General features: G+C 49.5%; 1 protein-coding gene across 3 annotated transcripts in view; it reads right to left on the bottom strand.

Moving 5' to 3' along the window:
* Positions 1 to 17,843, bottom strand: part of LOC132574922 (adhesion G protein-coupled receptor B1-like) — a 162,641-nt gene that overhangs the window by 109,675 nt on the left and 35,123 nt on the right. For all 3 annotated transcript variants that reach the window (XM_060243178.1, XM_060243176.1, XM_060243175.1), the window contains exon 2: positions 5,570 to 5,673. In XM_060243178.1, the coding sequence (XP_060099161.1) occupies positions 5,570 to 5,673 (104 nt within the window). The remainder of the gene's footprint in view (positions 1 to 5,569; positions 5,674 to 17,843) is intronic.

A 17,843-nucleotide genomic window follows, 5' to 3' on the forward strand; every position in this document is an offset into this window, starting at 1 on the left:
GCTCCCGAGCCACTGTTTGCCCACTCCTGCTCTAGGGGAACTACTCTCTGTCACCTGGAGAACAGCTATAATCCCAGGAGATCTCCAGTCCACCTGGAGATAGGCTTGCCAGTCTCCATGACCCAGCAAGCCTGCCCCACTTTGCAGGCTCCTCCCTGCTACCAGTTAACTGGTGGGGGGAAGCCCCGCTCCAACAGCTACCGTGTGCTTTCAAATCTGTGCTGGGTTAAAAGAAGCCTGCAAACTCTCTGTGTTTTGGACAGTATGCGGCTTTCAATTTGAACAAGAGGAAAGCTGAATGGGTGGGGGGAGTAGGCGGAGCCTTGTGGGTCTTTCAGGTGAGTGTGTGAAGCATGTGAGAAAGGAAGAGAAGCAAGCAATGTCCCTCTCTTTGTTTGGAGGAAAACTGTACCCCCTGGGCTGCTGTGCTTTCATTTTCCTGTTAGCCTGAAAAAGTTGGTTGAAATACAGCAGATGGTTACATTCAGCAACTCCTGTGTGTAAACTGCCCCCAGTGAGATCACAAAAGTGTGTGCGTGCTAACTGTATTTATTATGGCTGCTTTGTGAGGGAGTGTGTGTGTGTCCACTTCCATTTAGTGGAAGTGCAGCTGCTGGGGGACAAGGAAATGAAGACTGTGTTTGGGGAACTGCACTGCTGTATTTTTATTTTAGGGAATTGGAAAGTCTCCTGGCTCCACCACCGCCCCCCCCCCCCAAATTCCCCAGATATTTTATGAGTTGGACCTGGCAACCCTACCTGGAGGTGGGCAACTCTAGGTGGCCAGGCCTAAAACAACTGCTTCCACATTTCAGGAACTGCTTCTGCTGTTTATCTGAATCTGCACATTCTTTCTCCCATGGGGCCAGGAAATGAGCAGAGCTTAGGGATGACTCAGTGCTGCAGGAAGTGGATTGAAGAAGAAGAAGAAGATATTGGATTTATATCCCGCCCTCCACTCCGAAGAGTCTCAGAGCAGCTCACAATCTCCTTTCCCTTCCTCCCCCACAACAGACACCCTGTGAGGTAGATGAAGATATTGGATTTATATCCTGCCCTCCACTCCGAAGAGTCTCAGAGCAGCTCACAATCTCCTTTACCTTCCCCACCCCCCCACAACAGGCACCCTGTGAGGTAGATGAAGATATTGGATTTATATCCCGCCCTCCACTCCGAAGAGTCTCAGAGCGGCTTACAATCTCCTTTACCTTCCTCCCCAACAACAGACACCCTGTGAGGTTGGTGGGGCTGAGAGGGCTCTCACAGCAGCTGCCCTTTCAAGGACAACCTCTGCCAGAACTCTGGCTGACCCAAGGCCGTGCTAGCAGGTGCAAGTGGAGGAGTGGGGAATCAAACCCGGTTCTCCCAGATAAGAGTCTGCACACTTAACCACTACACCAAACTGGCTCCCCAAGGGCAGAAGTGGTGGCAGCTACAAGCACAGACAGCTTCAAGAGGGGGTTGGACAGGCCCTGACCTGCATAGCCAAGGCAAGCCCTGTCTTGTCAGATCCCGGAAGCTAACCAGCGCCAACTCTGGCAAGTACTTGGAAGGGAGACCTCCTTGAAATATGAGCAGTCGGGAGCGCAGGGGATGGCTTTATTCGGCCACCTCCCTGAATATCCTCCAGCCTCCCAGTAGGAGTCAGTCACCAGAAGTCACCCTGACTTCCAGGTGCCCACACACACACTCACACATGCATGCACACGGACACACACACACAAAATACAAAAATACCCCCCCCCAAAAAAAGAGGGGTTGGATAAATATATGGAACAGAGGTCCATCAGTGTCTATTCATAGAATCATAGAGTTGGAAGGGACCTCCAGGGTCATCGAGTCCAACCCCCTGCACAATGCAGGAAACTCACAATCGCCTCCCCCTAAATTCACAGGATCTTCATTGGAGTCAGATGGCCAGATAGCCTCCAAGGTTTAAAAACCTCCAAGGAAGGCGAGTCCACCACCTCCCGAGGGAGCCTGTTCCGCTGAGGAACCTCTCTAACAGTCAGGAAGTTCTTCCTAATGTTGAGCCTGAAACTCTTCTGATTTAATTTCAATCTGTTGATTCTGGCCCTACCTTCTGGGGCAACAGAAAACTATTTGGCAACCCTATATATATGTAAAGGAGACAACTTCTTATACATCTCCTAGGGGTCACAGCATACCAAGAACAATCCCAGAACTCTAGGTCACCCAAGAACAATCCCACAACCCCCAGATTTCTAGGTCACATCACCCCCAGAACAATCCCAGGGTTAAGAGATACCCGGTTATGCCAAGCAAAATGCGGGAGGTATGGTGAAGTCTGTATTTACACCTGGCTACAAGGGCAGATACAGAAAAAAAAAAGCATCTTCTTGTGGCTACATATGATAGACTAGCACATGACCAAATGAATATGTGAAGCTGCCTTCTAATGAACCAGACGGTCAGTCCACCGTTGGTTCTGGTCCTACCTTCCAGGGCCACAGAAAGCAATTCCGCACCAGCCTCAATAGCAGGGGTGGCCAAGGGTAGCTCTCCAGATGTTTTTTTGCCTACAACTCCCATCAGCCCCAGCCAGCATGGCCGATGGCAGGGGCTGATGGAAGCTGTAGGCAAAAAAACATCTGGAGAGCTACCCTTGGCCACCCCTGCTGTATAGGAAAGCCCTTCAGGTACTTGAAGATGGTGATCATATCACCTCTCGGCTGCCTCCTCTCCTATTATTATTATTATTATTATTAAGCCTGATCCCGGCCAGTGCTGGGCTTTAGGCGATGAACAACAAAAGGTACACATAGAATCAATAAAACCAGTAATTTAAAACAGTTGCAACTCAATGAAGAAGAAGAAGAAGATATTGGATTTATATCCCGCCCTCCACTCCGAAGAGTCTCAGAGCGGCTCACAATCTCCTTTCCCTTCCTCCCCCACAACAGACACCCTGTGAGGTAGATGAAGATATTGGATTTATATCCCGCCCTCCACTCCGAAGAGTCTCAGAGCGGCTCACAATCTCCTTTCCCTTCCTCCCCCACAACAGACACCCTGTGAGGTATATGAAGATATTGGATTTATATCCCGCCCTCCACTCCGAAGAGTCTCAGAGCGGCTCACAATCTCCTTTCCCTTCCTCCCCCACAACAGACACCCTGTGAGGTATATGAAGATATTGGATTTATATCCCGCCCTCCACTCTGAAGAGTCTCAGAGTGGCCCACAATCTCCTTTACCTTCCCCTTCCCCCTCAGACACCCTGTGAGGTAGATGAAGATATTGGATTTATATCCTGCCCTCCACTCCGAAGAGTCTCAGAGTGGCTCACAATCTCCTTTACCTTCCTCCCCCACAACAGACACCCTGTGAGGTGAGTGGGGCTGGAGAGGGCTCTCACAGTAGCTGCCCTTTCAAGGACAACTTCTGCCAGAGCTATGGCTGACCCAAGGCCATTCCAGCAGCCGCAAGTGGAGGAGTGGAGAATCAAACCCGGTTCTCCCAGATAAGAGTCCGCACACTTAACCACTACACCAAACCGGCTCTCTTTATAGTGAACATACTTTATAGTGTGCTTTAATTCTGCTTTCCAGGCATCTACATTAAGCAGAGGCAGCCCTGCTCCCTGGCCTCTACTTAGTCAATGTATAGATGGAACACACTGTCTTTGGCAGTAACACTCTATATTCCTGGTGCTTGGGGGGCCACAATGGGAGGGCGTCTAGAATTCTGGCTCCACTGGTAGATGTCCTGATGGCACCTGGGTTTTGGCCCCTCTGTTGGATTGGCCTGATCCAATATGGCTTTTCTTACGCTCTTAAATGACTCAACACCTCCAAACTCTGTTAAAGCCAGGGTGACGTTCAGATCTTGTCCTACCTCCTGAAGGTTTTTTTTTTTTTTTAGGATTTATACATAAAGGGTCATAAAGCAGGAGAGTGAAATGTGTGGTGGAAATCATTATTCATGGTGAAAAGAAGAGGCAAGACATATACGTGCGCGGTAAGAGTTTTATCCCTGAACGTGCGTATTATTGTCTTCCCTGTCTGCCTGAGTTTCCTTTTGTGTTGTGTGTATTATGTCATGGGAGATGGTTCTGAGCGGTAAACTGCCTTTGCTGGTGCAGAAAAGCAGTGCATGAGCCACACGAATAAATCCACATTTATTCATTTGTGAAAGGATTTTCTAACGCACCCTTCTTACAATGATGTCTCAGTGTATCCTTGAGACTTACAATTAATTTCTCCTTGAGACTTACAACAATGTCTCAAAATAAGGAACACGATCACAACGGTATCTTAAAAACAATTGGACTCAGAGCCATTAAACCAGGGGTCCCCGACGTTTTTGAGCTTGTGGGTATCTTTGGAGTTCTGATACAGACAGGTGTGCACAACCACAAAATGGCTGCTGCAGAAGCTCGAGCCAACCATAAAATGGCTGCTGCAGCCAATCAAAATGGCCGCTACAGGGGGCGGAGCCAATCAAATGGCTGCTACAGGGGGCAGAGCCAATCAAAATGGCTGCTACAGGTGGTGGAACCAACTGCAAAATATCATGAGTGAGGTTACTAACAATTCTACCGTGTTTCCCCGAAAATAAGACCTACCCAAAAAATAAGCCCTAGCAGGATTTCTATGCATTTGTTAAATATAAGCCCTACCCCGATAATAAGACCTAGAGATGGGTGCAACAAGACCGTCACAAGGCTAGTGGAGAATCGGTCTTAAGCAGCCCACAATCTGATACAAACCAATTCGGTTTGCAAACTGCTGTATCAGTTTGTGGTTTGGTTCATAGTTCAGCCATGAGTTATGAACCAAATTGCAAAACTGTGGTTCATGCCTATCTTGAGCTGTAAGCCCTTGTAATCAGTTTGGCCCTGCAGTTTTCTAAAGAGTAAATGAAGAAGAAGAAGACTGTAGATTTATACCCCACCCTTATCTCTGAATCAGAGACTCAGAGCGGCTTACAATCTCCTCTATCTTCTCCCCCCACAACAAACACCCTGTGAGGTGGATGGGGCTGAGAGGGCTCTCACAGCAGCTGCCCTTTGAAGGACAACCTCTGCCAGAGCTCTGGCTGACCCAAGGCCATTCCAGCAGCTGCAGGTGGAGGAGTGGGGAATCAATTCCGGTTCTCCCAGATAAGAGTCCGCACATTTAACCACTACACCAAACTGGCTCTCAAATGAGTGTGTACCTTTCTGATACATTTAAGGAGACTATTCCTTCATATGGGAGCCACTACCAAAAAGGCCAGGGACCAAGCAGAGGCACGTTTAACTCACATTCACAAGGGAATGGGCCCCCAGAAAGGACTTGTGTTGTCAGTCCCAAGTCACAAAATTTCCATACAAAACAGGGCTCTTTTTCTAGCAGGAGCTCCTCTGCATATTAGGCCATGCCCCCTGATGTAGCCAATCCTCCTGGAGCTTACAGTAGGCCCTGTACTAAGGAACTCTTGGAGGATTGGCTACATCAGGGGGGCTGGACCTAATATGCAGAGGCACTCCTATTAGAAAAAGAACCCAGGAGACAAGGATAAAATTATAAATAACACAACAGATAAAGGAGAACAGAACGCCTACCTCCAGACTGAGATGTAAATGATGATCAAGAGCAAGAGAGTCAGGGAAGACACTCCGCACCCGACGATTAGCGTGACCGACGGGACGAGAACTTTTTCCGTATTCTGAAAGAGAGCAAAGCCCAAAGATGAAGAGGCACAAAAGGACCGCTGACCTACATTTCACAACAAGATCTTTCCCAGGGACATGGTGCTACGCTAACAGGTCTGATCCTTGACCCAGTTCTTGTCATCTTACCTGTGCGGGAGCCGCTGCCGTTCCGCAAGAGTGAACGCTTAGGCTGAACTCTCCCTATTTCTAATTGCCCAGTTTCCGTCTAGGCTAAAAAATGCCAGTGACTTCATGCACAAAATGTTGGGAGAAGCCGGTGAGAAGCTGAGAGACCAGAAATGCTTGGAGCAGGCTACTGAGGCTTTTCAAACTATTGCGGAATGTATCTTCAGATATATATCTGAATGCTTAGAACAAGGGTGGCCAAATTTGCTTCACCTAAGAGCCACACAGGATAAACATCAGATATTTGGGAGCCACAAGAACCAACAAATATTACACACGTGTCTTTATGAAAACTCTTAATCCTTTCTTTGCACAGAAAGATAAAATATATATGTACGCACTATATAACATGACCATGTTAGAAGGAGACTTTTTAAAGAACAAAAGCAGGAAATAACAGTCCCCATAAGACCAGCACTGGGAAGACTTGAGAGTAAGTCTGCATTAAGTTTCTCCGTCCAAACTTGCTTAACCTAAGAGCCACACAGAATAAACATCAGATATTTGGGAGTCACAAGAACCAACAAATATTACACACAAGTCTTTATGAAAACTCTTAATCCTTTCTTTGCACAGAAAGATTAAATATATATGTATGCGCTATATAACATGACCATGTTAGAAAGAGACTTTTTAAAGAACAAAAGCAGGAAATAACAGTCCCCATAAGACCAGCAAAGGGAAGACTTGAGAGTAAGTCTGCATTAAGTTTCTCCGTTGACCTCTGGGAGCCACATAATATGTGTGAAAGAGCTGCATGTTACTCCCAAGCCACAGTTTGGCCATCCCTGGCTTAGAATGATTAAAGGTTTGGAACACTTTCCCTATGAAGAAAGGTGAAACCGCTTGGGGCTCTTTAGCTTGGAGAAACGTCGACTGAGGGGGTGACATGATAGAGGTTTACAAGCTTATGCATGGGATGGAGAAAGTTGAGAAAGAAGTACTTTTCTCCCTTTCTCACAATACGGGAACTCAAGGACATTCAATTGCTGAGCAGTTGGGTTAGAATGGAAAAAAGGAAGTACTTTTTCACCCAGAGGGTGATGATTAACACATGGAATTCGCTTCCACAGGAGGTGGTGGTGGATACAAGCATAGACAGCTTCAAGAGGGGATAGGGTAAACATCTGGGGCAGAGGTCCATCAGTGACTATTAGCCATAGACTATCGATGGAACTCTCTGTCTGGGGCAAGTGATGCTCTGTATTCTTGGTGCTTGAGGGGGTCACAGTGGGAGGGCTTCTAGTGTCAGGACCCCACTGATGGACCTCCTGATGGCACCTGGGTTTTTGGCAATTGTGTGACACAGAGTGGTGGGCTGGATGGGCCATTGGACTGATCCAAGATGGCCTCTCTTAGGTTCTTATGTCTAGGGCAGTGATGCTCTGTATTCTTGGTGCTTTGAGGGGGGGGCACAGTGGGAGAGCTTCTAGTGTCCTGGCCCCACTGATGGACCTCCTGATGGCACATGGGTTTCTTGGCCACTGTGTGACACAGAGTGTTGGACTGGATGGGCCATTGGCCTGATTGAACATGGCTTCTCTTATGTTCATATAAGCATAGACAGCCTCAGGAGGGGATTGGATAAGCATATGGAGCAGAGGTCCATCAGTGGCTATTAGCCACAGCGTATTGTTGGAACTCTCTGTCTGGGCCAGTGATGCTCTGTATTCTTGGTGCTTGGGGGGGGGGGGCAAAGTGAAAGGGCTTCTAGGCCCAATTGTGAACCTCCTGATGGCACTTGGATTTTGTTTTTGTTTGGCCACTGTGTGACACAGAGTGTTGGGCTGGATGGGCCATTGGCCTGATCCAATATGGTTTCTCTTATGATCTTATGTGACACAGAGTGTTGGACCGGATGGGCCATTGGCCTGATCCAACATGGTTTCTCTTGTGTTCTTCTGTGACACAGAGTGTTGGACTGGAGGGGCCATTGGCCTGATCCAACATGGCTTCTCTTGTGTTCTTCTGTGTCACAGAGTGTTGGACTGGAGGGGCCATTGGCCTGATCCAACATGGCTTCTCTTATGTTCTTAATGCAAACTCCACTGGAAGCAGTGGAGGCACCAGGCGGCATCCATCTCTAGCTATTCAGGTCTGATGTAGGTACAAAAGTGCCTGTAATTTGTGGCAGATGGTCCCTTTAGAAGCAAGGACCTCTGAGACAAGCTGGGGATGTCTTTTCTTTATATGGAGCAATATGGAACAATATGGAGTGCTCAGAACAATATCTGGAGTCTGTGCAGATTATGCTGGGCTGGCATGACTCCGGTAGGAGTTGTTTTGAATGAAGGTTACCGGGGGCGGGGGAAGGTACAGAGAAAATCTGCAGTTGTGCTCCCAGTAGGGTTGACAAGTCCAATTTAAGAAATATCTGGGGACTTTGGGGGTGGAGCCAGGAGACATTGGGGTAGAGCCAAGATCAAGGCTGTGACAAGCATAATTGAACTCCAAAGGGCGTTCTGGCCATCACATTTAAAGGGACAGCACACTTTTTTCAATGCCTTCCTTCCATAGGAAGTAATGAAGGAGAGGGGCACCTTCTTTTGGGGCTCATAGAATTGGACCCCCTTGTCCAATCCTTTTGAAACTTGGCGGATGTTTTGAGGAGAGGCACTAGATGCTATACTGAAAATTTGGTGCCTCTCCCTCAAACAAACAGCCCCCCCCAGAGCTCCAGATACCCACAGATCAATTCTCCATTATCTTCTAAGGGAATAAATCTCCATAAGGAATAATAAGAGTTCCCAGCAGACATTTCCCTCCCCTCCCCCCGCTTTCTGGCAACTCTGAAGCGGGGGGAGGGCCTCCAAACCGGGGGATCCCTTGCCCCCACCTGGGGATTGGCAACCCTAGCTCCTAGTGCTGGAGCCCTGTAGGCCCTTTGCTCTGGCGGCATTCTGATAACCAGGGCTTTTTAAAATTTTTGGAGCAAGAAGTCCTTTGCAAATTAAGCCGCAGCCCTTTGACGAAGCTCTTAGTACAGAACCTACTGTAAGTTCTTGGAGGATTGGCTCCATCGGGGGTGGGGGTGGCCTAATATGCAAAGGAGTTCCTGCTACAGGAAAAGCCCTGCACCACTGTATGATTCTGAAGAGTAGTGAAGCCAACCCTACAAATGCATTTCGGGGTTTGCATTTCAACACTAGAGGCTGTAGGAGGAGGCTGTGCTGTCTTCAGTATGGGTGTAGCAAAGATTGCCAGACCTCTCCTGGAGGAGGAGGAGAAGAGATTTCTATCCCCCCCCCTGCAGTACCCAAAGAAGAATTGCAGATTTATACCCCGCCCTGCTCTCTGAATCAGAGAGTCAGAGTGGCTTACAATCTCCTATATCGTCTCCCCCCACGACAGACACCCTGTGAGGTGGGTGGGGCTGAGAGAGCTCTCCCAGAAGCTGCCCTTTCAAGGACAGAGACTCAGAGTGGCCTACAATCTTCCATATCTTCTCCCCCCACAACAGTCACCCTGCGAGGTGGGTGGGGCTGAGAGGACTCTCACAGCAGCTGCCCTTTCAAGGACAACCTCTGCCAGAGCTCTGGCTGTCCCAAGGCCATTCCAGCAGGTGCAAGTGGAGGAGCGGGGAATCAAACCCGGTTCTCCCAGATAAGAGTCCGCACACTTAACCACTACACCAAACTGGCTCTCGGAGCAGCTTACAATCTCCTTTCCCCTCCCCCTCCCCACAACAGACAGCCCTGTGAGGTAGGTGGAGCTGAGGGAGCTCTGACAGAAACTGCTCTTGAGAGGAACAGGTCTGCAAGAACTTGTGACTGACTCAAGGTGACATTCCCAGGTGAATGTGCAGGAGTGGGGAAGCAAACTCAGGTCCCCTGCCACATAGAAACAGCAATGCCATTTTATGTTGCAGACAGTGGAACAGCAACGGCACTGCATTCAAGAGGTCCCATGTTTAATCAGGGCTTTTTTCTCTTTTTTTTTTTGTAGCAGGAACTCCTTTGCATATTAGGTTACACACCGCTGATGTAGCCGATCCTCCAAAAACTTACAGGGCTCTTCTAACAGGGCCTGCTGTAAGCTCCAGGAGGATTGGCTACATCAGGGGTGTGTGCCCTAATAGGCAAAGGAGGTCCTGCTAGAATTCCTTACAGGGCTCTTCGTACAGGGCCTGCTGGAAGCTCCAGGAGGATTGGCTACATCAGGGAGGTGCGGCCTAATATGCAAAGGAATCCCTGCTTCAAAAGAAACAAAAGCCCTGTGTTACATCCCTGGCCTCTCCAGTTTGCGGGATCAGAGAGACCTGAGACGTTGGAGAGCCGCTAACTGTCTGAGTGGAGAATACTCACATTGACAGACCAACAGCCTGATTCGGTATAAGGCAGCTTCGTGGGTACTGATGCCCAACGCAAAAGGTGGGTAGCAATACCTTAAAGGACCTGGGATTTTCTGCATGCAAAGCAGAGGCTCTCCCACTGAGCCACAGCCCCTCCCGTGCCGGGGGAACGAGGAGCTTTCAATCAATGCTCCCAACTAGGCTGGAAGTAATGTGCACTGCAGTCCAGGGCACCAAGCCGGTTCTTCTCTCACATTCCCTGCCTGGAAGCAAGGAGCGAGCCGTCTGCTTTTCCTTACTTCCCTTCATACGCCCGGTCTTTCTTTCCTCGCCCATCTCTTGTTATTATCAGCATTTTATTCCATTAAGTGTTATATGAACATATGAAGCTGCCTTCTACTGAATCAGACCCTAGGTCCATTAAAGTCAGTATTGTCTACTCAGACTGGCAGCAGCTCTCCAGGGTCTCAAGCTGAGGTTTTTCATGTCTATTTGCCTGGACCCTTTTTAGTTGGAGATGCCGGGGATTAACCTGGGACCGTCTGCTTACCAAACAAATGCTCTACCACTGAGCCACTGTTCCTCCCTAAATTAGTGTGCTCTGGGGCCAAGAACCTATGAAGCTGCCTTCTACTGAATCAGACCCCCCTCGGTCCATCAAAGTCAGTCTTGTCTACTCAGACTGGCAGCGGCTCTCCAGGGTCTCAAGCTGAGGTCTTTCACACCTATTTGCCTGGACCCTTTTTAGTTGGAGATGCCGGGGATTGAACCTGGGACCTTCTGCTTACCGAGCAGGTGCTCTACCACTGAGCCACAGTCCCATTCATGGCTCTCCAGGGTCTCAAGCTAAGGTTTTTCATGCCTACTTGCCTGGACCCTTTTGAGTTGGAGATGCCAGGGATTGAATGTGGGACCTTCTGCTTACCGAACAAATGCTCTACCACTGAGCCACTGTCCCTCCCTAAATTAGTGTGCTCTGGGGCCAAGAACCTAAGAAGCTGCCTTCTACTGAATCAGACGCCCCTCGGTCCATCAAAGTCAGTCTTGTCTACTCAGACTGGCAGCGGCTCTCCAGGGTCTCAAGCGGAGGTCTTTCACGCCTATTTGCCTGGACACTTTTTAGTTGGAGATGCCAGGGATTGAACCTGGGACCTTCTGCTTACCGAGCAGGTGCTCTACCACCGAGCCACCGTCCCTCCCCTAAAGGTTTTGGGAGATACATTGTTCATATGAACCAATGAAGCTGCCTTCTACTGAATTAGACCCCCTTGGGTCCATCAAACCCAGTTCTACCAGATAAGAGTCCACGCACTTAACCACTACGCCAAACTGGCTCTCAGTGGATGTGCTTAGGATTTCCCTGTTTAATGTGAGATTCACTGCCAGAGGATGTAGTAATGGCCACAGGCATAGACAGCTTTAAAAGCAGTCCTGAGCCTGCTTCGGTGGGGAGGGCAGGATATAAGTTGAATGAATGAATGAGTGATTGAATGAATGAATGAATAAAAACGGGATTTGATAGGTTCATGAAGGTGAGGTCTATCTGTGGATACCAGCCTGGATGATTAAAAGGAACTTCCACATTCAGGGGCAGTCAGCCTCTGAATCCCAGAGCCAGGAGGCAACATCAGGGAAAGTCCTCTGTCTCTATGCCCTGTTGCTGGAAATCCAAAGGAACCCCTTGGCCACTGTGTGAGATAGGAGGCTGGACTAGATGGTAGCAATGCCAGCTTCCAGTTGGGACCTGGGAATTAACAGATCATCAGCACAGCAGAGATATTACTTCCTCTGGATGCTTTGGAGGTAGACTCTATGGTATTTTACCCCACTGAGGTCTCCGTCCTTCCCAGGCCCCAGCCCCAAATCTCCAGGAGTTCCCTTCCCTGTATCTGGGGAACCTAAACCCCCATCCCCCATTGGTTGCCAGGGAGGACATGACAATCCTACAAGGTGGTCTACTGATCTGATCCCCCAAGGCTCTTCTAATGTTTTCATCAGGGGAAGGCCTTTGCCTCTCTGCCCTATTTCTGGTCCTCCAGAGAAACCGGTTGGCCACTGTGTGAGATAGGAGGCTGGACTAGATGGACCCTCCCTGGTCTGATCCACCAGGCCTCTTCTGATCTCCTTATGAAGGCCTCAGCCTCTCTACCCTCTTGTTGAACCTCCAGAGGAACTGGCTGGCCACTGTGTGGGACAGGAGGCTGGATTAGAGGGACCCTCACTGGTCTGATCCAACAAGGCCATTCCGATGTTCTTATGAAGGCCTAGGCCTCTCTGGCCTGTTGCTGGACCTGCAGAAAAACTGGTTGGCCATGGCATGATGCTGGACTAGATGGACCACCAGTCTGATCCAGTAGGGCTCTTTTTACGTTCTTATGAGCCGCGAGGAAAGGCAGGATATGAATATTTGAATAAATAATCTAGCCCCACTGGTGAACCTCCTGATGGCACTTGGGTTTTTTGGGCCACTGTGTGACACAGAGTGTTGGACTGGATGGGCCATTGGCCTGATCCAACATGGCTTCTCTTATGTTCTTATGTGACACAGAGTGTTGGACTGAATGGGCCATTGGCCTGATCCAACATGGCTTCTGTTATGTGACACAGTGTTGGACTGGAGGGGCCACTGGCCTGATCCAACATGGCTTCTCTTAGTTTCTTAAGTGACACAGAGTGTTGAACTGGATGGGCCATTGGCCTGATCCAACATGGCTTCTCTTAGGTTCTTATGTGTTACACAGAGTGTTGGACTGGATCGGCCATTGGCCTGATCCAACATGGCTTCTCTTAGTTTCTTAAGTGACACAGAGTGTTGGACTGGATGGGCCATTGGCCTGATCCAACATGGCTTCTCTTAGGTTCTTATGTGTTACACAGAGTGTTGGACTGAATGGGCCATTGGCCTGATCCAACATGGCTTCTCTTATGTGACACAGTGTTGGACTGGAGGGGCCACTGGCCTGATCCGACATGGCTTCTCTTAGTTTCTTAAGTGACACAGAGTGTTGAACTGGATGGGCCATTGGCCTGATCCAACATGGCTTCTCTTAGTTTCTTAAGTGACACAGAGTGTTGAACTGGATGGGCCATTGGCCTGATCCAACATGGCTTCTCTTGGTTTCTTAAGTGACACAGAGTGTTGAACTGGATGGGCCATTGGCCTGATCCAACATGGCTTCTCTTAGGTTCTTATGTGTGACCCAGAGTGTTGGACTGGAGGGGCCATTGGCCTGATCCAACATGGCTTCTCTTAGTTTCTTAAGTGACACAGAGTGTTGGACTGGATGGGCCACTGGCCTGATCCAACATGGCTTCTCTTAGGTTCTTATGTGTGACACAGAGTGTTGGACTGGAGGGGCCATTGGCCCAATCCAACATGGCTTCTCTTATGTTCTTCTGTGACACAGAGTGTTGGACTGGATGGGCCACTGGCCTGATCCGGCATGGCTTCTCTTATGTTCTTAATTTCATCAGTAAAATGATGGTCCCTCAGGCAGCGTAACTCAGATTCAAATGGATTACATGAATCCCCAGATTGGTTGTCATTAGCATATAGTAAAGCATCAGTAACTTCAGTTTGCTTCCAAACTGAGTTTCTGCTGTGAATGACCTCTGAGGAACTGGTGACTAAGATCCATGGGCTGAATGGCACACACCCAGGGCTTTTTTTGGTAGAAAAAGCTCATCAGGAACTCATTTGCATATTAGGCCACACCCTCTGATGTCACCATTGCTTCACGTGGGGCTTTTCGGTAGAAAAAGCTCTGCAAGAACTCATTTGTTTATTAGGCCACACCCCAGATGCCACCATTGTTTCACCCAGGGCTTTTGGGGTAGAAAAAGCCCAGCGGGGACTCATTTGCTTATTAGGCCACACCCCTTTATACCAAGACAGCCAGACCTGTGCATTCCTGCTCAAAAAAAGCGCTGAACACACCAACTATATATACCCTAAATTTGGTTAGTCTTGAAAGTGCTCCTGGGCTCTTACCCTTTTTCTACCGCTACAGACAGACTAATACGGCGACCCGTCTTGAACCATCACTAAAAATATGTGAATAACTTTGGATCTCACCCCTCCTTGCCTTCCATCTTGAGATGTGGAAACAGCCCCCTCTAGCTTAGTCATGAGGACAGTGCGTGGCCACAAACTGCAGCTGAGCAGCTTCCGTGGGCTTTTGTCGTTCGTTCAAGGACGCAACATAAAGTAATGCTATATTATTTCAAACGTTTGGTATTTGAAAGATGCCCTTTTCAATTAGAATTTGTGGGTGTTTTAAAAAAAATGTAGACGATTCTCTTAGCGAAGGTTATTTATTTGGACTGATTATTCACTTTGAGCTGATTATGTTTGAATCACTGGGGTGAGAAAAACAACAACAACAGTATTGTGCAGATGTTCTTTCAGGGTACAGATGGATATGGAGGTGGATGGCTGTGGACCAAGCCTGGGGGTCCTTTCCCAAACCCTTTCCTTCCCTATCTTCAAGACTGCCTCTCCCCATATGAGCCCCCCAGGCTCTGAGGTCAGCTGCACAACATCTTCTTGTGATCCGTGGTCCTAAGGACGCCCAACTGGCTTCAATGAGGGCCAGGGCCTTTTCGGTCTGGGCCGCCACTTGGTGGAATGAGCTTCTGCTGGAGATCCGGGCCCTGAAGAACTTAGAATTATAGAATCATAGAATCAAAGAGTAGGAAGGGACTTCCAGGGTCTAGTCCAACCCCCTGCACAATGCAGGAAACTCACAAATACCCCCTCTAAATTCACAGGGTCCGCATTGCTGTCAGATGGCCATCCAGCCTCCGTTTCAAAACCTCCAAGGAAGGAGAGCCCACCACCTCCCAAGGAAGCCTGTTCCACTGAGGAACCGCTCTAATGGTCAGGAAGCTCTTCCTAATGTTGAGTCGGAAACTCTTTTGATTTAATTTCAACCCCTTGGTTCTGGTCCTACCTTCTGGGGCCACAGAGAACAATTCCACCCCATCCTCTAGAGGACAGCCCTTCAAGTCCATGAAGATGGTGATCCTATCACCTCTCAGCCGCCTCCTCTCCAGGTTAAGCAGGCCCAGCTCCTTCAACCTTTTGTCATAGGACTTGGTCTCCAGACCCCTCACCATCTTTGTCGCCCTCCTCTGTTCTGCTCAGCTTTCCCCTTCTTCTTCCTCCAAGCTTCCATGCCCACCAAGGGGGCAGAGGGAGGCCTTCAGCTGGAGCTACTGCTTCGGAAAGTGCTGGCAGGGATTTGGGCTGCGTGGACAGCCAAGAGAGCAGACGCGCTCCCGGCTCCTACGGGGGATCAGCTTGGCAGAACGCACAGGTGCCTGTCTTTGCCGACTGTACTTCGTATAATTTGAAGTGACACTTGGCTCTCTCGTGACCTTCCCACTGGCCAGGCTCCAAAGTCAGTAGAAACCTGGATGCAGATGGCGGCATCTCCCAGTGGGAAGAGCTCAGCTTGCTCCTCTCCTGGAAGGGGAGTTTGGCAAGACTCTCTGCACGAACATCCAAACGTGGCCAGCTGGAGAAAGGGGAACTGGGGAAAGCGGGGCAGGTGGGGTGGCTCTTCCCTTCCTCTGGAACATAAGTTAGCAAAGGGATGGCAGCCTGATTCTACAGGCCGTAAAACTCAGAACATGCTTCTTGCATGTTTGGTGTAGTGGTTAAGTGCGCGGACTCTTATCTGGGAGAACCGGGTTTGATTCCCCACTCCTCCACTTGCACCTGCTGGAGTGGTGTTGGGTCAGTCAGAGCTCTCTTATCTGGGAGAACCGGGTTTGATTCCCCACTCCTCCACTTGCAGCTGCTGGCATGGCCTTGGGTCAGCCATAGCTCTCTTCTCTGGGAGAACCGGGTTTGATTCCCCACGCCTCCACTTGCACCTGCTGGAATGGCCTTGGGTCAGCCATAGCTCTCTTATCTGGGAGAACCGGGTTTGATTCCCCACTCCTCCACTTGCAGCTGCTGGAATGGCCTTGGGTCAGCCAGAGTTCTCTTATCTGGGAGAACCGGGTTTGATTCCCCACTCCTCCACTTGCACCTGCTGGAGTGGTGTTGGGTCAGTCAGAGCTCTCTTATCTGGGAGAACCGGGTTTGATTCCCCACTCCTCCACTTGCAGCTGCTGGCATGGCCTTGGGTCAGCCATAGCTCTCTTCTCTGGGAGAACCGGGTTTGATTCTCCACTCCTCCACTTGCACCTGCTGGAATGGCCTTGGGTCAGCCATAGCTCTGGCAGAAGTTGTCCTTGAAAGAGCAGCTGCTGTGAGAGCCCTCTCCAGCCCCACCCACCTCACAGGGTGTTTGTTGTGGGGGAGGAAGGTAAAGGAGATTGTGAGCCGCTCTGAGACTCTTCGGAGTGGAGGGTGGGATAGAAATCCAATATCTTCTTCTTGCTCCTTCTTCTCATCTCCTACCTCTTTTGGCTTGACATGGTCTCCATTACTGACCTTACGCCCCCCCCCACTTCAAATCTCTTTGAATCATAGAGTTGGAAGGGACCTCCAGGGTCATCTAAAGCTGCCCCGTGGCGCAGAGTGGTAAAGCAGCAGTTCTGCAGTAGTGTGGTCTGAACTCTCTGCTCACAACCTGAGTTCGATTCCGGCTGAAGCTGGATTCAGGTAGCCGGCCCGAGGTTGACTCAGCCTTCCATCCTTCCAAGGTTGGTGAAATGAGTGTCCAGCTTGCTGGGGGGGGGGAAGTGTAAAAGACTGGGGACGGCAATAGCAAACCACCCCGTAAAAAGTCTGCCGTGAAAACATTGTGAAAGCAACGTCATCCCAGAGTCGGAAATGACTGGTGCTTGCACAGGGGACCTTTCCTTTCTTTTTCAGAGTCATCTAGTCCGAGGAGGGTGACAAAGATGGTGAGGGGTCTGGAGACCAAGTCCTGTGAGGAAAAGTTGAAGGAGCTGGGGATGTTTAGGCTGGAGAGGAGACATCTGAGAGGTGATATGATCACCATCTTCAAGGTGTGGAATTGTTTTCTGTGGCCCCAGAAGGTAGGACCGGAACCAATGGATTGAAATTAAATCAAAAGAGTTTCCAGCTCAACATTAGGAAGAATGTCCTGACCGTTAGAGTGATTCCTCAGTGGAAAAGACTTCCTCGGGAGGTGGTGGGCTCTCCTTCCTTGGAGGTTTTTCAACAGAGGCTAGATGGCCATGTGACAGCAACAAAGATCCTGTGAATTTAGGCGGAGGTGTTTGTGAGTTTCCTGCATTGTGCAGGGGGTTGGACTAGATGATCCTAGAGATCCAACTCTATGATTCTTTGGTTCTAACCTCCTGCACAATGCAGGAAACTCACAAATGCCTCCCCCTAAATCCACAGGGTCCTCTATCCTCAAATCTGTCTACAAAGTAAAGCTGCTAGGTCCCTCTTGGCCACTGGTGAGGAATGGGGGATATGGTTGTGAGATCTAGGCTGGGAAACACCTGGATATTGGGGGATGGAGCCTGGGGAGGACAGGGACCTCAGTGGGGTACAAGGCCCTAGAGCCCATCCATTATTAATCTCTGTCACCTGGAGATAACCTGTAATTCCAGGAAATCTTCAAGTGTCACCTGGAGGCTGGAATCCCTGCTACAAAACCCACCTTTTTCAATAGAGTTGCCAATCCCAAGGTGGTGGCAGGGGATCCCCCAGACTGGAGGCCCTCCGTTCACTTCAGGGTTATCAGAATGTGGTGGGGGGAGGGAAAAGTCTTCTGG

The sequence above is a fragment of the Heteronotia binoei genome, chromosome 7, assembly GCF_032191835.1.
Source record: "Heteronotia binoei isolate CCM8104 ecotype False Entrance Well chromosome 7, APGP_CSIRO_Hbin_v1, whole genome shotgun sequence".
Lineage (NCBI taxonomy): Eukaryota > Metazoa > Chordata > Lepidosauria > Squamata > Gekkonidae > Heteronotia > Heteronotia binoei.